The 22,738-nt window shown below is 38.5% G+C and overlaps 1 protein-coding gene across 2 annotated transcripts in view; it reads left to right on the top strand.

Annotated features, from left to right (window-relative positions):
* The window catches only part of inpp5a (inositol polyphosphate-5-phosphatase A), a 210,264-nt gene that overhangs the window by 64,429 nt on the left and 123,097 nt on the right, over window positions 1–22,738 (top strand). For both annotated transcript variants that reach the window (XM_030155633.1, XM_030155634.1), the window contains exons 3-4: window positions 12,260–12,360; window positions 12,654–12,741. In XM_030155633.1, coding sequence (XP_030011493.1) covers window positions 12,260–12,360; window positions 12,654–12,741 — 189 coding nt within the window. The remainder of the gene's footprint in view (window positions 1–12,259; window positions 12,361–12,653; window positions 12,742–22,738) is intronic.

Here is a 22,738-nt window from a genome sequence, read left to right as displayed (position 1 = left end):
CTTTGTATTTCCACTCATTAGTAAGTGAAATAATGTGGTTAAAGGTGCAGACACTACAGGGAAACAGCATCTTTTATTAAAGAAAATAAACAAATAAAAGAAATAATAAGGAAGTGTGACCAAATACAGGCAGTACAGTCAGGAATGTCCTCATCCCCTTTGTGTAAATTAATAATTACTTATGTTTAGCTGCGTATACTATCTGTCTGATCTAACAACTGCATTCCTACAGTTGACTATCATTCATTTCCAAGAATAAAGCAAATTAAGAGATCTTTGACATGAATAGATCTGGATTAAACAAACACAGAAGTCAAAATTAAGCCTTAACATGTGGACTTTGTTGCATATAATTAGGATGTAACCTCTGTATACAGTTCTTTATCTACGTACATCCTATAGTGTCCTACGCCGTAAAATGGAATGTGGAGAATGGCCGCAGGTGTCAAACATGCGGCCCATGGGCCAAAACCGGCCCACCAAAGGGTCCAGTCCAGGCCATGGGATGAATTGTGAAATGTAAAAATTACACTGACAATATTAACAATCAAAGATTTCAAAATCATTTTACTTCAAGTTCCACATTCAGACTAATATGATCTCAAGTGGATCAAAGATGTCAAAATCATTTTACTTCAAGTTCCACATTCAGACCAATATGATCTCACGTGGATCAGACCAGTAAAATAATAACACAGTAACTTATAAATAATGAAAACCCGCAATTTCCTCTTTTTGTTTTAGTGTAAAAAGGTAAAATTACATGGAAATATTTACATTTATAAACTATCCTTTTACAAAAAAAAATGTGAATAACCTGAACAAATATGAGCAACATCTAATGCTTGAAGAGAAATAAGGAAATAAGTGCAATTTTACCAATATTCTTTGTTAGTAAATGTTTTGTGTATTTGTAATTGTAATGCAAGTTCTAATACACGTGTAAACGATAAACTGAGGCAGAATATTGTTAAAATTGCTCTTATTTTTCTTAAGACATTTCAGGTTGTTCATGTTGTACAGATTTTTAAGGACAATTTGTAGTTGTAACTCTTTAACTCTTATTATTGTACTGGCCCAGCCTGTTTGAGATCATATTGGGCTGACTGTCAACTAAAATGAGTTGGACACCCCTGGTTTAGGGGATAAAATGCACTTTTTGTTAGTTATTGGTGAAACTGTCTGGGTCAGTATCGGACATTTGGATATATTTAGAGACCAGAAACCACCAACAAACTCTATTTCTGGTGCAGACTTAGATTTGGACTTCAACCACTCATGTTTATTCAGCTCTAGGCAAAATCTCAAATATGGCTTTTCATGTGACACTGAACAATAATACTTTGATACTAATTTAAAAGCTTAAAGATGCAAATATAATATCATTAACTCATAACTATCATTTAAAATGAGTTTTAAGATGATGCATACTTCAAATAATGCATTATACAGTTCTTTGGCTTGTAAAAAATGCTTTCCCAGTGTTGTTTTTTTTTGGTTTATCTGCCAAAAAGTTGATCTTGGACCCTATTTTTCAGGAGTTTCCAGCTACAGATCTAAGGCTTCTTTCTTTACTCTTCTTAGTAATTATTACTGTCATGAACTTGCTAAACATGCTCCAGTAGGTGATTCGGGCTATTTGGATATCATAAGAGTTGAGCATGTCTGTGTGTGTGTTGAAGCATGCCTTGTTAGCAACAGTTAAGGAATTCTGTTTGCACTGTCAGGCAGGCTTATGCCCCACCGAGGAAGGGATCCTGTCTGTTATTATGTGTTTGTAGTGAGTATGAAGGACAGAAAAGCAAGTAGGGAGAAAGAGGTGTGCCCCAGAGTGAAGCAGGCAGGCCTGTAGCTTCATGCCACCTCTGTGCTGCTGCCGGCTGACGTCATGGAAAGAAGCATCAGACTCTGAACTCAGCGCGACTGGGAACGACCGGCAATGACCGCGAGAGCGAGCTACAATCAGCCACGGTGCGCTAGCTCATCGCAAGCCCCCCTCACACACAATGCACTCACTCTGTCTGTTGTCGACCATGAACCTCTGAAGCTGTGATGGGTTTGTTTGATAGGAAAATATATGGTATTATTTAGTGTGGTATGAATTTCATTGACTTCTTCTTTGAGTCAACAGACTGTTTGGCCACAATCCAGCGGCAGTTTCAAACAGGAAAACTTTTTTTCTCACACCCAGTAAATTGAGTCAGCAGTAGTGGTTTAATTGTACAGAGAATATCCTACATTTGAAGAAGAGACACCTGTGTACGCTACATGTGTGCACCTGTATTCATTCCTCTTTCAGTAAACTTGTGTCAGATATGCAGGCTTTTAAGGAAAGAGCTGTCATGTGTGTCAGAAGTCATCACCTCATAGTTCTGACTCTGACATCCTGGAAAACTGTAAAAGCAGTTGAACTGGATTTAATCAGCTGAAATACCACACACTGACCGGGGATGCCTTAGTGTGGTTTGTTTATGTAGTAATTGGTATTTTAGGCGTCAGTTTCAGTTGTTCGATGTAGTACAGCTGAACAGATCATGTGCAGCTCAAGGGAATTCCTTGGCACACCTTTAGAGGAAATAAAATTCTTTATTTTTGTGACACACCTTGGTCATAGTTCATGTTTGCTGCTAAATTACAGTGCACACTTTAAGCTGATCTGCCTCATGTTCTCATATCTGATGACTAATACAGATGTTCTCTCTGACGCTGAAGCATGTTTGGAGATGTTTAGACTGGCTCAATAGTGCTAACTTGTAAAATTTGGTTTATCTGGGCAAGTGAGAACAAATTGAACTACAACAATGAAGGTATTTGTCCTTGTGTTGAAAGTACAGTATGAACACAATTTCAAGAAAAAGTCTGAATGCAAGTATTGAGGGTTGTTACTGCTTATACATTAGCTCCTTTTAGACAGCACTTCTGTTACGGGGAATGTTTCGGCCTTTATTCCAGACCGTCTGTGTGACGAAATTGTGGGGATCATTTGGTCCCACCTTTATCGGGGCTTGTAAGTAACACCGCTGGAGGTAGTAACAGATCTGTGATAAGGTGGAATCATGATTCTGGAACGCTATGTAAAAGGAACACCGCTCGTTCCGCAACCAAGGTGTGACGTTTTGATGACATAGTGCGTGTGCGACCCCCACACCAGGGGATTTAAAAATGAGTGGGGGCCATGTTCAGTAAACAAACATATCAACGCAACCAGAAAGATGTCCAACTGGGGAGACACCGAGATCCACGAGCTGTTGTCACTTTGGGGCGGAAGACTCTATCCATGCTAACATTTATTGGAATGGTGAACACCGGCCAACTCTGGAGAGGTTAGCAACACTGCTATGCTCGGGGTATTTCTGACATGAAGTGATACGTCACACTATATGCTGCGTCACCACCCCTTTGATTCCGGAACGCAGGTCCGCTGTGTAAAAGTTAGCCGGTCTCACCTCTGTTACTTCCTTTAGCTTGGCTGTGGAAATCGGTCAATGGTGGAAAAAAGATGGGATCACCGTCTTGCCTTTTGCCAGGATCTCTGTGTAAAAATGGCTAATGACTTGGTGTAGTAAACAAAAAAGTTGGCTACAAAATGCTGTAACACTTAAGCTGTATGTATGAATTTGCGGGAAGTACAATTATCCTATTCATTGTACATATCTCTTATCTGTAGTATAGAGTTAGCTTTGTATATTTCTTTTGTATATTTTGTTCATTTCAGAAGTTCTAGTAGTACTTTAGTGGCATATGTGTATTAATATTTTATTCTGAAGCCTTGCACATTCCTACTTTTTCTTAAAACTCTGGAATATTTTTCTTATACAGTCCCTTTGCACTAAGTGTTTTGCTACTAAATTGAACTGAGCTGCTAAACTGATTTTCATTGTTCCTGTGACAAGATCTATTCTATTCTATTCTATTCTGCTGTGAAGGCACCATACCTAAAGCTCTGTTGTTGTTTTCCACTTTGCATTGGCCTTCAACTTTATTATGAATAATCACACATGGATCCACAAGATTTGCATGTTCCTCTGCCCTCACCCAAGTAGACGGATCATCTATAAAACAGTATCTATACAGTGACACATCCACGATCCACACAGCGACGTACAATTTCAACCCATCTGTCACCGCAGCCTGGTAACCCGTACCCAAATTCAGGGTGTGTGTACACAGGCGGCAGGTAAGTTGAATCCTGAATGAATTAGTTTTCTGCTGTCAAAGTGTCAGGGCAGGATGACGTGAACACCTAAAAACCCAGATACACCTGCATATTAATCAGCTTCCATTATACCTGCTGAGACTGCTTGAAAACCTCAACCTCTGGGCCTTGTGTATAGTTGGTTTCGGGCTAAAATAAATGAACCACATTGTTTGTAATAAACTGGTACCTTTTTTAAAACTCACATTAGAGAAGACGCTGTTGTAACTATTACTTAAAAACCCTGAGTCCACTGTTCAGACTGTTTTAAGACTCAGGGTATCCCCAGTCAGTTCCACGTAAGCAAAGCAGTCTCATTTGCCTGCTCCACGGTTTTGCAATGCAGACGGGGAAAATGGGAAATTAAATGGGAATCCGGCAGCACATGGTATATAACAGGTGTTTGCATTTCACCACGCCGCATTGAATAATCCCACAGGCAATTTGCATTGGAAACTTTGTGTGGACTGTGACAGGTCAGTGATTCTGTCGGGTCGTTCCAGCGTCCTGTCTTGTGATGTATAAGAGCTCAAAGGATGTAGCGTTAAAGGGTCATCTGATCTTCCATTACTGGGTTTGATGTAGGTTTGAGGCTTGATTTGTGATTATTCCCTCTGTGAAACACTGGTTGCACATGATTACGGAAAAAAATAGGAATAAAAGCTATACAGTATCTAAATAACTTGTTCACCTTCTGTGTCTTTAGTGAATGAAATGCCAGATACTGAAGGAGGAGGAGGAAAAAAATCCCCCCATCATAAATCCCATTTCATTGCTTCCCACCTTTAAATAGGAACCATGAAATAGGACTCATGCTCTTCTGATTAGTCTCATCAAGTCTCCTTGTCTCCGTTTAGTGGATGACGTCGAGAGCGCTGAGTGGCTTTTGGCAGTTTGTGAAGATGAAACATTAAGACTGATATTCCAGTTTATGAATACAGGCCTGGAATAGATACCAGCATACAGAATTAACCCTTAGGGGTCTGAGCCTATTTTGGCTGGTTTTTTTTGAGTACTTTTGATTTTGCCTTTATGTACTATATAAAGAAATGTTTATTATACCCATGTTTGGTATCTTTTTTTTCCAGCACAACTTCATCTATCTCATCTGCCTACTATTTTTTCTATTTTTTCATATCAACATAAAAGGCCAAAAAACACACAAAAAATGTAAAATCCGTTTGAAAAAATGTGTATAATTAATTGCAGAAATTACACAAGCTGCTTAATGACCTTTTCAAAGACTTTTAAAAGTGAATGTTGTTCCAAATCAAAATTGTAATAAATTAAAAACTGTACTCAAATATTGTGACATAAAAGCATGTCTTTATATAGGCATTTTCTCAGTTTTTCTAACCCCCGTCCCCCACCCCCGTTCCTCCTGGTTTCCACATCCGTTTCAGGTGGGGGTCATTCGCACCCTTACCTGCAATGCTAATGCAGTCTGTGGATTAGAATCTGCAGATTTGGCCAGTTTTTTCCATTGTTGGAAAATGACAAAAAATGATGAAGATATGTTAAGAAATATAGGCCTGCCCCACCTCTTTTCATACTTTTAGTTGTACATTCGTTTGCTCCGGTTTCAAAACATCATATCTCCAGTTGTATTTGCTCTATCAACATCAAATAAAAAGTAGGAGAGTGTTTCAAGCCTGCACTTCGAATACAATTGTCCTCACTGGTTACGTGAAAGACTTCCGATGCTACGACTGCTGAAAATGCATGTGATTCAGTACGGGGCCATGACCGTGGACCCCTAAGGGTTAAAGGTGCGATATGTAAGATTTGTGTATACTTGTAGAGTTTGTTTGGCCTTTATTCCAAGCCATGCAGTGTTGCTACTCATGAGTGGGTACTAAGGATATAAGGAGTCCTCCGTACAGTAGATTAATTTATTAATGTACAGGCTGTTATCATGAGATAGTAGTTAGCTTCGAATAATGTCATCTGAAGACCAAGTCCCAGCACAAATAGATTCTGAAAAACAGCTACTTTGCTTTATTAGAAAATTGTTCTATGCATTTTAGCCATCCTAATACAAACCCAGCACCTAGCATTAGCAGACTCCAGATCTTTATCACTGACAGGACAATTAACCTACAGGGTTGGGGAAGCAAAATTTACAATGAACATTTAGTTGTTTTTTTCTCAGCAGGCACCAGGTCAATTGTTTTGAAACCAAACATATACTTGATGTATAATCATACTTAACACTATTATCCATACCTTTCAAAAATTTTTGCCCATATGAGTAATGAGGAAAGCAAACGTCAAAGAGTTGTGTGATTTGCTGAATGCACTGTCACCACCAAGGAGATTATCAAAAATAGTGTGGAGTGGTCCATAAAGACTGTTTATAAATGTAAAGAGAGAATGACTATGAGCAAATACTATTACGTGAAAGTCTGGAAGATACGATTAAAGAAGAATGGGGAGAATTTGTCACCCGAGATATTTGAGGAACACTTGCGCAAGTTTCAGGGAAGCGTGTGAAGGCGTTAATGAGAAAGAAGGAGGACACATAGAATCAAAACCATTTTCTATTATCTAATTTTCTTGTGGCAAATAAAATTCTCATGGACTTTCAATAAACAATTGGTCATACACTGTCTTTCATCCCTGCCTCAAAATATTGTAAATGTTGCTTCCCCGCCCTGTATATGTACCAGTTTAATGATACGGGAAGCCCCTGTGGCACTCAAGTCAACAGGCCCTGGTCTGACAAAGAATCAAACCTGAAACCTTTTTGCTGTGAGGTGGAAGCGCTAACCCCTATGCCACAACGCCATCCAAGTACCCTTATAGCCGTACCTACCGATTCTTGTGCAGGAGTTTAGTGTTTTTTGGGTTTTTTTTTGCCTTTTCTGTAGCTGCCTGCAGTAAAATATGTTTTTCTCATCCGTGACGTCCAAACCACATGTGTTTGACTGAAGAAACCTTTCATGTCTGAGTGTCTCGGCTACTCTGAGTCCTTATTCTGTCCAGAGTGTCAAGAGGTCTCTGTCACTTGCTACATGTTTGAGGAGTTTTCATGCAAATTTGTTCCTCTGTGTCATGTAGAAGGATGCAAAACATCATCCAAATGATGAAAAATGTTGAAAATTAGAGCCTAATGTGAAACAAACTTCACATGATATGAATAGTCATATCTCACAGCTGAATGAAACATAAAATACTGATGAGACATGAGCGGGTCAGACATGAACCAGGCACATGACATGACAAATGTATAATGAAAGCTTCCTTAGGATCCAAAAGATGTCAAAAAATCAGGTCATGCAGGATGCAGGGAAGAGAGAGAGAGAAAGGAAATGGATGAGAGGACTTTCATATCAAACACCCCCGGCATCTTGTCATCCTTGAGAGGGTTGAGAAATGGTCCCATATGGCAGCACTCTGTTAGTCATGTCACTATGGCCTGACTGGCTTTTCTCAGAAATGCTACGGCAGCTGTCACTGTCTGAGCCTTATTCAGAGAGGCCACTTCTGCTGTTGCCCGTCATAAAAGTGTTTTTTATTAAATACGATGTTTGACAAGATCAATATTTCACTTGACTCAAATGTCAACACAATTCTTGTCAGTGGCCGCAGATTTAATTAATATCTCTGGTAGCTTTGGTCTTTTGCCAGGCTAAAGTAAGGTCAGAGCGGGATGCTGGTTGGTTTTAGGCTGATAGCATTGGGTGGTTCTGGTAATGAAAATTACCACCTGGATACTTTATGTTTGCTGAAGTACCTTTACAGCCTGGAAAGATAAATAGAAATGTAGTTGAATAACCACAACATGTGCACATACACGTCTTCGTTAGTCACATGTTACCATTAGTAGCAAGCTCCTTGAGAGTGTGACCTTTTCCATAGTGACTTGATAGGTCCACTAATCTTTCCAAGTTTGAGCGCTGAGCTGCTGTAGGTCTCCTCTCCTGGGTCATGGAGCTAAGTGACAAGCCATAGGTTGATGGGAAAATCATAGTGGTTATTGCCATACATTACTTTATTTGATTTTTGCCTATGGTGAGTATAATGCAGGGCTGAGATGGGGTGCTCTGTAAGTGGCAGGACCTCCGTTTAGGTCCAGGACCATTACAGCACCTCTACCCCCCACCCCTCTTTGGTGCTGAGTGACAGTGATGTATAAGCTCTGCCTGCCATCCATAGGCCGACCCTTCCAGTGCTTGTGAGTGCTGTAAATCACTCTGTGCCTATTGATTTCCATTAGAGGTCAGCCACTCTGAACACCTCAGACAGGGTCCTCACAAACACCAGACTTTGTGCAAAGAGGGAGATTTAGATGGGGGGGGGGGGCAATGCAAGGTCATGTGAATCTTCAGGAAGTCATCCTTACACTTACACCACAGCTTTCAGATGGTTGTATGACATAACATATTGGGAAGTTTTATTAGTTTTGCAGATTGCATTTGCTGAATTTCATTGCAGTTTTGCCTTTTATTTCATTTTAGGTTTTGTTATCAGTGTAGTTTAGGTTTGAAGGTGTAAATGTAATATTTACATATAAAATCTAAAAAACAGCAAGACCTTTTGTCGTGGATTTATTGAATAATCTTTAATTTAGGGAAATTCTATACAAAAGCATTTCTCATTTCCTTTCCTGCCAATAACATCACACCCCCGTAAACACTGCATTAAATGCTACATTGACCGATTCTAGCTGCAGATGATTCATTACAATGAAATAACATGATGCAAATATGTCAGTAAATGTCATATAAATAACCTCATCTATAAACATGATGTCTGCTTGCATCATGTCTGTTTTTTATCAGGAATAGCTGTGAAAACTTACTCCCATGATGCCCACACTACTTCACGTTACTAAATGACATCTTTTATTATTGTTGAGAGACTGCTGGCAGTAGGTTTGCTGGTGTATTTGTTTTTGTTTGTTTGTTTGTTTGACCTGGGTTAGTTTCAGTTTGGGGACCCTTTCTTGTGACGCTAAGTGAGGTTTGGGTGGGTTTTTTTTTGTTTTTTTTTGAGGGAATCTTGATATTTTTTTTCCTTGCATCCTTGAAAACTTCTGCATATTTTACCAACTTTCTACTTCAAGGTAAAGCTCTTATCTAAAATATAGTCACATTAAATATAATCTGAAATAAGTGCTTTCTCCTGACTTTTGCCACTATAATACCTAGTGTGGATGTATTGCCATCTGCTGGCCTAAAAACTGGCACAGGCAAAAGTGAAGACAGATTTCATATCCACCCAAAATACTGGGCTTATCTTAAAAAAAAAAAAAAAATCTATTTTTTCAGTTACTTTTTTCTTCCCCTCTGTCTTTTTTAATTTGTTAGTTTAACTGATACTGATCTGGCTCTAATACATTTTGCAGACACATTCCTGCAGCTGTAAAGTTGATTCTGGTATTGTGAGTGATGCGTCAGCGTGAGCGGTGATGTGTGAAGATCTTCACACCCTGCTGTACATACATTCAACGCTGGCAGGCACATCCCTGATGAAGAGAGGCCAATGTTGTGCTTGTGGAACAAGCTCACTAGTGCTTTCTGCCTACATTAGCAAGGCACTTTGTCTTGTGTAAATATAGTAGCACGTCATAGAGCCCAGTTTAAAAAGAATTGTAGAGGCGTCAAATGCATGGGCTTTACGCTTGGTTAAATTCAATGTAAGTTTTGTTTATTATGGCCAACTGGCTTACTGTGTGTTCAGCTGTTAGTGACACAACTGCACAGTGATGGAAGAAGTACTATGAACCTTTTACTTAAGTACCAGTACTAATAACCACAGTGAAAATAGTTAAAACCCTTAAGTATAAGTACATATTATCAGATATGAAAATTAAAGTACATTGTGCAGTAAACTTTTGTTTCGTTATTGTATGTGTTGTTTTTTAAAATTAATTTCACTCGTGTGGTTGCCATTTTAGTGCTGTACTTTAACAATCAAAGACCCAACAGACGCCGGCATCTAAAACCATCTACTGATACTAAAATGTTTAATACCTGTTGAACCACTAATCCTATCACTACATGTAAATAAGTGAGATAAAATGCAGTTTGTCATCTTTTCATGGTCATCAGATATGACCCATTTGGATGTGCAGGGGCTCAGTAGTGAACGTGGAAACACCATCGTCTTCCACAAAACTGATTTCCCAGTAAAACCCCATGGAGTTTGACAAATGACAGTGGTTATTGGTGCTTGTTTTTTACATTCAGTTAGTGATATCTTTGTTGAAAACCTCACTTTTTCTTCCATTTTCTCTGTTTTGATGTAATAGACCCTCAGCTTAGCATAAAAGCTGAGCTTTTATGAACATCTACATGATCAGTCAATGAAATATAGGAAAATACTTTATTTTCATGGAGAAATGCAAAATACAGAGGATAATATTAGAATAAATGGTGATAAATCACTTAGAAAAGGTTAAATAGAGAGAAAAATTAATATGGGAACTGCCACAAAAGTAGCACTGGGTTAGGGTTATGTTCATTTTTACTACTTTATGTGTTGTAGGCAGTTGAATCTTCAGTAATGCATCACATTTTATAAAAAGAAACCTGTTTTTAGTCCCGTGAGAACCACTTACATGTAGAAGTCATCTTTAAATGAGCCCATGATAAAGTTTATTTAAGAAGTAAAATCGTCTCAGCCCATTAAGGAACACATCATCATTTATCACAAAAATCCAGTCAATAAATGGGCAGATGTGTAATTTTCAGTGGGCACGAAGGATACGAGAAAAATCAGAACCAGAATACTTTCATTAATCCCAGGGGGAAATTATTGAGTGTAACAGATGCTCCATTCAAGTATATAACAAAGATAAGATATTCCTTGAGTAGTCCCAAAGGGGAAATCCCAAAATTTACAGCAGCAGTAGTGGAGCACAAACAAAGCACACAATAGCAAAAAAAATCAAAATCAAAAATAAAGACAAATCAAATAAGCTATAAATACTATTTACAGTTGTACACATGCTAAACTTGCCACAGGTGAATAGGGAGAGATGGGGGAGATACTAATACATACACTTATATACACATTTACACACATAATTTGTTGGTTTCTCTTCAGTTTTCCTTGTTCATTTTAATGCCTGGTACAATTAAAGTATATTTGTTTGGACAAATATAATGATAACAACAAAAATAGCTCAGAAGAGTTTAATTTAAACAGTTGATATCTATCCATTGTCCATGTTTTCTTGATAATAACCAAAATCACGTAGTTCTTACAATCAATAGCTATGGCATTGTGCTGACAAAAGCAATGCTTTTAGACATTCTATGTTTTCTTTTCTGTCTGTTTTAGTCACATGATACACACAGGAGGTAGTACTTGATTGCATAACCATTGATTTTGATGACTTTTGCTGGTCTAATAATTTTTTCCACTACTGTATATAGACATGCATACAGATTATACATATGAATGCGGTTTATTGCACAGAATTACACGTAGAAGAAATTATCAATACAACAAAAAAGAACAAGAAAAAACATCTATCTATCTATCTATCTATCTATCTATCTATCTATCTATCTATCTATCTATCTATCTATCTATCTATCTATCTATCTATCTATCTATCTATCTATCTATCTATCTATCTATCTATCTATCTATCTATCTATCTATCTATCTATCTATCTATCTATCTATCTATATCAAATATACATATTAAGACACTCTATTAATACACAATTAGAACCACAATGTTCTACAATATGTACTAGACAATGTATCAATATGATTATTAAAGAAATTCATTCATTATCTGAACCCGCTTTACTCCTCATTAGGGTTACTGGAGCCTATCCCAGCTACTTACGGGCGAAGGCAATTATTAAAGAAATAAAATAAAATATTGTTTTATTAAAAATGAAGTGGTTATAAATGAGGACCAAAAACAGTCAAAAAGTACATTTGGCTCTCAGATGTAGTGCTTTACTTCACTTCTCTTTCCTTCAGTCCTTGAGTAATGTTCCATGACCGCTGAAAGTTGACTTGCAGCTGAAATGTTTGGCCTGTTGATTCTTGTTTTTTTTTCTGACTGGTGCTGTTTGTCGTCTTTTTCTCTTGCAGACAGTACAGTCACAGAAACCTCACTTCTTGGCAGTGCATTGTCAAGAGGTCGGTGGGAAGAATTACGAGGCCTCCATGTCACACGTGGATAGTTTTGTGAAGTAAGTGTCCTGTTCATAACCTGGTTAAAAAGCCTGATTGTCTTTGAATCTGATAGACGAAACCCAAGGGATGAGTGGAACAGGCAGGTGTAGCATGTTGTGAACTGAGTGAACAACCCCCCCTATTGGTCACGTAGAGAAACAATTCTTAATCTTTGTTTCTTGCACACATACACTAGAGATTTATCACACTTATTTACTTTGTCAGATGTATTTAACCTCTAGTTTAAGCTAAAAGGAAGCACATGTTTTGGGCTTCTGTTGACATGGTCCCTCATCCATGTGTCCACCAGAGAGCTGTTGTCCAGTGACGCCATGAAGGAGTACAGCCGAGCCCGCGTCTACCTCGATGAGAACTACAAATCCCAGGAGCATTTCACTGTAAGTGCGATTCACCAGCAGTGCATTCACTTTCTGTGGGAAAGTCGGTTCGCCCAAGGTCTGCAGCTTTTAAAGTGGTTTTCCAGTTCAGCACTTTGTGGCGAACAGCTGGTTTCAATGAGACTCTTGCATTAGTAATGTGATCTAAACTGGTTTTGTCTTTGGTTCACTTCCTTTCCATTTAGGCTGCGATGATTGGATTCAGTAATGATTAGTCAAATTCGAGTCATCAAATAAAAGTATAGTGTTATAGTTACAGAAAAGGGGTATTAACTCCTGTTACAGTCGCGGAAAAAATTATTAGACCATCAAAAGTCATCCGAAACAATGTTTATGCAATTAAGTACTAACTCCTGTATGTATCATGTGATGAAAACATGGAATGGCTAAAAGCACTGTTTTTGTTCAGTACAATGCCATAGAGACTGATGTAAGAACTTAAGTGGTTTTGGTTATATCAAGAAAACTATTGGAAATAGGTAGATATCAGCTCTTAAATTCAACTCTTATGAGCTATTTTTGTTGTTATCATTATATTTTTCCAAACAAATGTACCTTTAGTTGTACCAGGTATTAAAATGAACAAAAAACTGAAGAAAACAAGGGGTGGTCTAATAATGTTTTCCACGACTGTATATTTAATTTACTTTTGATATTAATCTTAAAGGAGGAAAAAAAGTCCAAGCTTTCTTTCTACAGTAGTCCTTAAATGTAAGACTGGTTTCTTTTATTCTTTTTTCTAACATGTGTTCTTACTCATGCCAGTATGAACTTTTTACCACAGGTCATACGATATTAGTGGCAGCTGTAGCAGAAGTACAGACTGAGTTCTTCTTCTCATAGAAACATCACTTTCACATTTGACGAGTCATTTCTGTGAAATCTGTCACTAACAAGGAAATGTCTCAAACAGTGACTGTGAACAACAGTCGTTTTGCGATCAGAGCTCTAAAATTAGGACAGTGTGATGCAATGTAAGTCTGTGGTGGAGTTGCACTGTCACCTGCAGAACACACTTGAATCAATCACTATTGACCGTGTGCATGTTGGGTGTGAAAGGCAGGGTGCTGCTGTGGAAACTAGATGTGCTCTAACGGAAAACTTCGACCTGTGTATCTAGTTTAATAGCTTCAAATACATCTCAGTGCAATGATTTTCACCTTTTTTTTCCACTGGACTTAGATTACACTGCTCTACAATGTCTTAGAAATATCTGCTTCAGACAGTAAATGTGCTGAATCTTACATACTTTAATAAGATGAATCAGAAAACAAATGTCACAAGTGCTGGTTAGCTCATGTTTTCAATACATGAATACATTTATACAATAGATTTATAAATGTTCCACTAGAAAGAACCTGAAAAATGAATGTGTTGTCATGTGCAGACACTGTTTTGAATTAGATCTGGTAGCTCTGAGACTAATATTCCTTCTGAATTCTCATTAATTGTCAGAATTTCACATTTGGCCCCAAGACTGTATCTTAGAAACTACAACCAATAAGCACATTTGACTTAATTTTTCTTTATTAAATTCAAGGTTCAAAGCGTTTATTGTCACGTATACAGTAAAGAAACAGGTTTCCCTGTACAATGAAAATCTTACTTTGCTGTCCACACTGAATACCACAAGAGATTTAAGAGAATAGACTCATTTAAATAGGAAGTTACACAACCAGAGTGGCATTTAAAAAAAAAAAAAAAAAAAAAGGTATGCAGGAGAAGAAGAGCATAAAGATATAAAATATAAACTACTACTACTAAGAGAAAAATAGATACTGACATAATGAGCAACATTTGGTAATGGTATAAATTGTCAGAGGTAAATGGCATTCAGCATGTGCAAATTAGTGACTCAAATTTGGGAAAGTTTAACTACTTTCATTCTGGAAGCATTGTACTTGTAGACCAGTGTTAGATTAGATTAGACAGACCTTTATTCATCCTTTTGGTAGAGCTGTCATAGCAGCACAACACCAAATATACACACAAGAAATACCACAAGAAAATAGCAAAACAATAACTAAACAAGTGGTGCCAGACACAACAAACCTTGCCCCATATCGCACATATTGTAGCTAATTTTGGCATTGATCCAGCTGATGTCATCATGTCTATGCATGTGCTGATGTTAGCATAGACAAATTTCACCCATTATAAGTAAATGGGGAAAAAAAAAAGATTTAAAAATTCATAAGACCATTTAACCTTGACCTATTTTTCCCAAAATGTAATTACATCTGTTCTGGATCACAACTGGCTCGTCTACAGTTTGCCCTGAACTCTGCTGCAAGGCTTCTGACCCGCACAAACAGGAGAGCCCACATCACACCCATTCTTAAATCACTCCATTGGCTCCCTATTCTATATCGTTTTCATTTTAAAATTGTGGTGCTAACTTTCTGGGCTTTACATGGCCAGGCCCCCGCATACATTGTTGCCCTGATTCAGCCCTACAGCTTGGCTCGTTGCCTGAGATCTTCAGGGCAGTGCCTGCCGCACCTGTTTTAGCACACGGGGTGACAGTTCTTTTACAGCTTTAGCACCGGGTCTTTGGAATGACCTGCCTCTACACCTACAGTCCATGGACTCTGTAGAGTTTTAAAAAACACCTCAAAACACTCATGTTCAAGCAGGCTTTTTAATTTCCCAACTGACTCAGGGCTGCTACAAACTGATTGCACTTTATGTATTTATTATATTTTAATTGTATTTTATTGTGTTTTAATGGTATTTTAATGGTATTGTATTTGTACTGTTTATTTGTACTTTGCACTGTAAAGCACTTTGTGACTCTGTCTGTGAAAAGTGCTCTATAAATCAAATTTACTTACTTGCTTACTTACTGGCAATCTATAAACCCAATTTGGTTTGAATTCAACCAATAGATTAGCTGCTAAAGCGTTAACAAACAAACCGAACCAAAAACAATACCCCTTAATACCCCAAGGTAAAAACAGTAGTGAGTGGGACTCGATGTGCAGTGGATCTTCTCACAGCTGTTTAAAGCAGATAAAACACTAGAAGCACTCGGAGAGCGCAGACCTCCGCCAAGGCAGATCAGTGGGCCCCCATGGCCCCCCCACCCCCGATCACCACCAAAATTTAATCATTTGTTCCTGTGCCAGTATCAATATTCCCTGAAATTTTCATCCAAATTCATCCATAACTTTTTGAGTTATCTTGCACATGGACAGACAGACAAACAGACAAACCATGTCGATGAAAGCATAACCTCCTTGGCGGAGGTAATAACAGATCTTTCATGGGATCTTCTCAGTTTTATTGTCTGTAATTACATCAAAAACTCTGTTACAACTTGAGGAAACTGTGCCAGTGCCTGCAGCGTTCATTCAATGTGCAGTAACAGCAGATATCCACATGGGGGCAGTAGATAGTTGGAAATAAATTCATGCTGAAAATACTCAGGTCAAATCCTGTTTTTTTTTTTTTTTAGGTTATTGCTGACCAGAGAAAAACGTTGACTGTAACACTTGAACTCATTACAATTTATTGACTGTTTAATGAAGGTTTATAGTGTGATTAAACTAGTGACTGGTACTAATTACTCTTCACTTTAAGCCAGTTTTATGTTTTCACAGGTACATAATAGACTAATAGTAGCATCAAGCTTTGACTTGTTTTGCTATTTATGGTATGTGTTTGATCAGAATGAACTTGTCAATATTTCCTGCAGATTTGATGTAAAGAATATTGTCAGATAAAATAAGATAATTGGTTAAAATAAAAATAAAAACAGCAATGTTTGCAGACTTTGAATGCTGCAAACAAAACAAACCCATATTACAATTTAAATCAGTGTACTACCAATGGAATGTTATATAATTACAAAGAAATGAGAGAGGAATATTTGCAGACTTTCTACACAGCTGTCATGCATCTACGCCAGTTTTTTTTTTTTAACGTTTTTTTTGGCTCCGGCTTATGATCATCTATGTTCCTCTTAATCACATCTAAATGGTTTTCAATGGGACTCAGGTCTGTAAACTAGGAATAGTCTTTTTTTTTTTTTTTTCCAGAGCTGTATTTAACTTTGGATCTTTGAATGACCTTTTCATTCATTCATTCATTTGTTCCTTAACAGAGGAGCTGTATTGAATGTGTCCTCTTGGTGGAGCCAGACTCTCAAACAGTAACAAGAGTCTCCATTTACAATGAAACAGCTTTATGTCAGTTGCTTCATAGACAGACTATAGTTATGTCACATGATGCTCTCAGGAGATTATTTGCAGTAAAAAAAAAACACATGAAACTGGGCCTAGATTTGGGCTGTAGGGCCAGTTTTTTGTGTGATCACAGAGCTTTGGTTCTTCTCATGTTTTCGACATTATCAGCACGCTACAATGCATCTCCACAAATGCTCATAATCACCGAGTCACATTTGCTCTTTTCAAAAAAAATATTACAAACATTGGCCTTTGCAAAATATAATTATCTGCCATTTCTTATAAGCGCGGCTAATATCCCGGCATTATGAGCTGTTTATTTAATGGAGTTTGTCTATAGATTAACCTTTTTGTTGTATTTTATTTCCATCAAATCGCAATAGCAGTTGGGCTTCTCTTTGTGAAGCAGTCAGTGGAAAGAGACACATCTGATGCGCTTTCGATGATGTTGATATGAAATCCTGGCAACAGTAAATATTGAATAGACTCTCCAGTGTTTCTCACACAGGGCTTGCCATTTAGCTTCGTGACATCACCCATATTTGTTTTCTCAATCTTCGATTTTTTTCTCCCCTCGCTCCGGGGATAATTGTTTGTTGTCTGCCCCGCCTGTCAATTTTCAGATAATGTAAGTGGAAGCCCCCTTTTTCTGGTTCCACAGCTCCCACTTTGGGTTGAACGCTCATCTGTATGTGCGTAGTTTCTTTAGAGGCGGACGAGTGAATGTTTTTGGAAGCGAGGAGTGGGGGGGGTGCAGTATGTAGCGAGTGTATGGTAAAGGCCAGTGGGATTGTTTACATGCCTGCAGTGTGAGAGTGTGTGTTGAAACTGCATTTCAGTGTCAGGGAAAGAGAGGAACAGGATTGATGAATGAATGTGTGAAGTTTTGTTGGAAGGAACCATTTTTCGAATCAGGTTTCAGCTTTAATGTCTTATTTAGAGGTTAAATTATCTTCTTCTTCTTCTCTTTATTAAGCAAACAAAAACTAGGACCATAGAATAAAATAAAAAATATTCACAATGAAAGAAATTGCATTAATCCATTTATTACTTTCACATAAAGGCTCGATCACCAGTGAGACCCACATTTTACATGTAATTCCTTACAGAAGTATTCTTGGGGACAGACCAGGACTTCTTCAATTGAAAAGAAATGATCAGAAGATTGAGTAATTTTTCTGATAATCAGTTATTTGCTTTAACAACATTCCTTCTTTTTAAATTTTCTTTTGGGCTCCATATTTCTCCTTAATATTTATTCAAAGGCCAAACTGATTTATCTTAAGATTTACTTTATATACAGGCATTTTCATGGACATAACAAATATGTGTCGAGAAAGAAGGATAATTAAGGTTAAAAAATCTTTAAAGCACTCCAATAAAACTTAATAAAATGGTAAAAACATTGTTTCACAAGTTCAGTTTCCTATGGTACATCAATAAGGAAGAAATGAATAAACCAAATACCCTCTAACTTTTTAGGAGTTTAAAATTAAGCTATATATGTAGTTGAATTGTGTGAATGAAAGGTAACCTTTGAATTAATTTAATTAAGCACTTCTGCTTCTGAAAATCTGAAGAAAAAAACAAACAAAAAATGCAACCTGTTTGCTTCTTGTAATATATTAATTGCGAATATCTTTCTCCTCTTGTATATGCAGATAGTTTTGTAAACTATTTTTGAGTCGTGTAGCTTGGAAACAGTCGATGAATGGTCATAAAAGGTCTGTAACATTGAGAGTGGAAAAAAATAAAGATTAATGTTTTGGACACAGTAATGTGGAGAAAACCCCACATATAATTTTGTCTTTTGTCATCTGTATATGATATGTTTTCAGATTTTAGCCAAATCCAACTAGAACTAAAACAAGTATCGACTAATCAACTAATCAACTAATCAATTGAAAATATCATATTGACACCTATTTCGAGCAAAAATTGCATCTTAAAAGTCCCCTTTTTGCCTGAGGAGAAGCAGTTTAATCTCTTAAGTGCTGGTTAAAGAGAAGGCTCTAAGATCTCTGAAGGAGATCTTTTTTTATATCCCTTTACGGTCGATCATTAGTCGATAATGACATTAACGTTAATTACCACCTGCTGTTACTTTTCTAAAATGAAGTGGAGGAGGCTGCCGGTGCTTTTCAGCTTTGACCTTGTTGCTTTTACGGTGTGTTAATTTCTCCACATGATATCGTGATAACGTGTCGCTGTTAAAATGCGACATGTAGCACCTTGACGATGATCTGAACAATGAGGAGTCGGGGCGAGCTCCTCCTGTCATCCCAGAGGGAGGTGGTGGTGGCGGTTGGCGGTGGCAGCGGCAGGGGAACGCTTGACTGACATGTCGCCCCTGCGGTGGAGCCTCAGCCTGGTGTTTTACAGCCCTGTTAAGGTCATACAGCAGGTAAAATGTCAATTAGGAAGGCCCGCCCTGATAACTCCAACTCCCAATCCACTTGTTCTTGGCCATTAATATTTATCGTGGGGCCTGGCCCTGGAGCTGCAGCCCGTGTCATCTGGAATGACGTGCGCTAATATTACCGCTTCATAACACCAGCCTTCTACTCATCTCAACAGAAATGGCTGCTAAACCTGCATGCACCAACACACACACACACCTACACACACACACACACACACCGCTGTCTCACTGTCTAATCAAGCTTCCACATACACCGACACACAACGGCACACACTGCCTCCTCAGCCCTCAGTTGTTCCAGGGCATTTTAATGGGAAATTAAAGGCATCCCTCATGTCTGTGGTCTGCAGGACAGGAATGAGAGCAGCGATGGAGGATAAATCAGGCTCTGTGGCTTGACAGGACACCGCTGTCTCCTTTTACCCTGCGGTTGTGTGTCTGCACGAGTGGGCCTATGTATGTGTGTGTGTGTTTGGTTTTCACATCCTGAAGTACACGTCAAAGTACACCCTCACTACTTTCTGTCTCATTTGTGTCGTGTATGTACACAAGTTTACAGCCAATTCACAGACTCCAATAAGAACACTATGGGGTCCTAAGCTATATCTTGTTTTTATTTGAATTATAAGATTCAGTTATAGATTTGTTTCCTACTATTAAAGTAGATTAAAGCATACAAGATGGAAGAATGTAGTCTACTTTTTATCTAAGCAAAACTAAGCACAAGAATGCAAATAATGTTCAGTGTTTACTTTAGAAAGTTAGATTGTACTACAACTTGTGAACAGATTATGAAATGTTAAACAAAAATGATTTAAGATGCTTTAATGGAGTGTTTTGTTTTTCTTTTAGGTGGCTACACAATATAATGCAATCTACATTATATTTCACAGTTGTTAACCTGTGAGTGTAGATTAAATAGCAGTTAAAGTCATAGGATTATCAGATGATTTTAAGAAGTCGGGATGATGTATAGGGAAGGTCTCGAGCCAAAATCCAAGGCCATTGGTTGTTAATTGTATTAGTTTAAGTGGAATAAGAGGGTGATTAGTTGCCTCTAAAGAAATTGAAAAATGCATAAGGGTTCCTAATTCAACTGAATAAGGTCAATCGCGATAAAACCAAATGATTGTTCAGTGGTGTGGATAATAGGGAGATTATCTGCAACCAAATCAGATTCAACATCAGCATTTGTCTACTCTGCTGCTTGCACATGGAATAAGTCACTAAAAGACTGGAAACGGACTGAATTGATCTCCTTGAATGCTTTTAAATCCAAACTCAAAGTGCTAGAGACTAACTCAATAACTTGCACTTGTTTTTCATCATTTGACTTGTCCTGTAATTTTTTGTGTGATGTCACTGTGTGTTGTATTTCTTGTTGCCTCTTGCCAGGACTTCCCTTGAAAAAGAAGTTCTCGATCTCATGGGATCTGTTTTTCCTGGTTAAATTTAAAAAATTAAAAATAAGCATCTCAAACTGCTAACTGACTGACTTGAGAGCACATACCAAAAGTGTATTTTAGATTAATCTAATACAAGCTAAGCACAAAATGAACACACATACTCTACTATTGTACATGTATTACTGTGGCTGACTGAAAAAACAGCACTACAGTTTTTTTGGCTTTTCCTTAATGGAAAATTCAATAAAACACTTGCTATTAAATAACTCTTTTTTTCTAATGTTTATTCCTACAGTGTGAGTAGAGTACAGTCGATGGTTATCTGACAGGGTTGACCAGCCACTTCAATATCCTACATATAAATCCAGATTTTAAGTCTAAGGCTTTAATTGATTAACAGCGTCATCTTGATGTCTTCTTCATGATTTGCCTCCGTGTCCCGTGCACGCCGCTGTCTGCTCTGTGGTCGCTGGAGCAGCTCTGTCAGCCTCACTCTGCTCCAGAGGTGAGTCCTTAATTCTCCTCCGGCAGCATGCTGTAATGCAATCATCAGTACTGCGCTGCTCGGCCAGGAATTTATGAACACTTAGTGTCCCTCTGTGCTGACAGGGCCTCAGTGTGAGTGTGTTTACGGTATTGCCCAGAAATGCGTGTCACTCGCATTTATAGCCTTTTTATTTTAAGCTGCATCCTATATCACCCCCTTGGTTCAAGTTTTTTATGATGAAACAAAACGGGGTTGCATATAGAGATTATATACGGACGGAGCTTGATGAAAGAGGGGTGACAGAGGGGGGTCTCTGTGTACAGTCTGTTGGTTTTACACACAGAGGTTAACTAGCAGGAGCAGCCCTCCTCCTCCTCGTCTTCCTCTTAGCTTGGCGTTTAAAAAGACCACAGCCGACACATAAGCAGGTTAAAATATTGCAAACTAAATCTAAGAGAGCTCTTATTTCAATATGGTGAGAAGCACGGCACGGACTGAGGCCACTTGAATGGAGTAGATGTCAGCTCGGTAATATCGCCAGGGCCATAACTCTCCACGGCCATCACTCATACTCTCAGGGCAGACATAAGTGCATACACACACACACATACACATAGTGCCAAAACGGAATAAACACCAACGCCAGTGCGCACACGCAAACACACACCCGAGACATGTGTTGAGCGACAATCAATGAATCTGCCATCAGACGTGAGTTATGAGGCAGAGAGAGTGGGCATTCCCTGTGTGAGAATATTTGGACTGAAAATGTAGATATAATTAATGGATTGTGTAAAGAGGTGGAGAAATTGATGCATTTATTACAAGGAGTCAAATCTGGGGAACTGAGCCTTTTGCCCTCCTGGATCATCATCGCAAACGGGGCTGGATTCACTTACAAGAAGCACACACACACACACACACACACAAACTAAGCTTCGAGTCATAAACAGCCCTGATAAAGTGTTTAGCAGTGTTTGGACTGGATCTATCCAGGGGAGTAAATCAGTTGTGTTAGAGGTGGAGGTGGTGTTGTCCTGCAGAGGTGGGTGTAGGATTTTATGTATGTATGTGTGTGTGTGTGTTTGCAAGGGGGTGAGGTGGGGTGGGGGTCTCCAGCCACAGATAATGATGTGATTCCAGCATGAGGCGGGCCGGGTGTACCTCGCCACCGTCCATTATGATGTGAACCCCCACCCCTACCCCCCCTCTCTGCAGCCACCACCGAGGGGGCAGAGTGAAGGTGAGCCTGTCATATCGATCTTTTTAGTGCTAAAATATGAGCCACTTTACTCTGCTCCCCGGCGCAGTGATGTGAAAAATAATAACTCGGACCCAAATTAAAAATATTGATCGCTTAGGAGGTGTTGAGAGCAAATAAACACCCTCTGAAGGATTTTTATCCCCTCCTCCCTTACCCTCCTCCGCCTTGTCTCTCCTAGCAGTGAAAGGTCCGGGTCAGGGATGCTTCTGGCTACAGCTGAACTGTAAAAAC

The sequence above is a fragment of the Sphaeramia orbicularis genome, chromosome 15, assembly GCF_902148855.1.
Source record: "Sphaeramia orbicularis chromosome 15, fSphaOr1.1, whole genome shotgun sequence".
In the NCBI taxonomy this organism is placed as follows: Eukaryota; Metazoa; Chordata; class Actinopteri; order Kurtiformes; family Apogonidae; genus Sphaeramia; species Sphaeramia orbicularis.
Note: the sequence above shows the minus strand (reverse complement) of the source record. Positions and strands in the feature narration are given on the sequence as shown.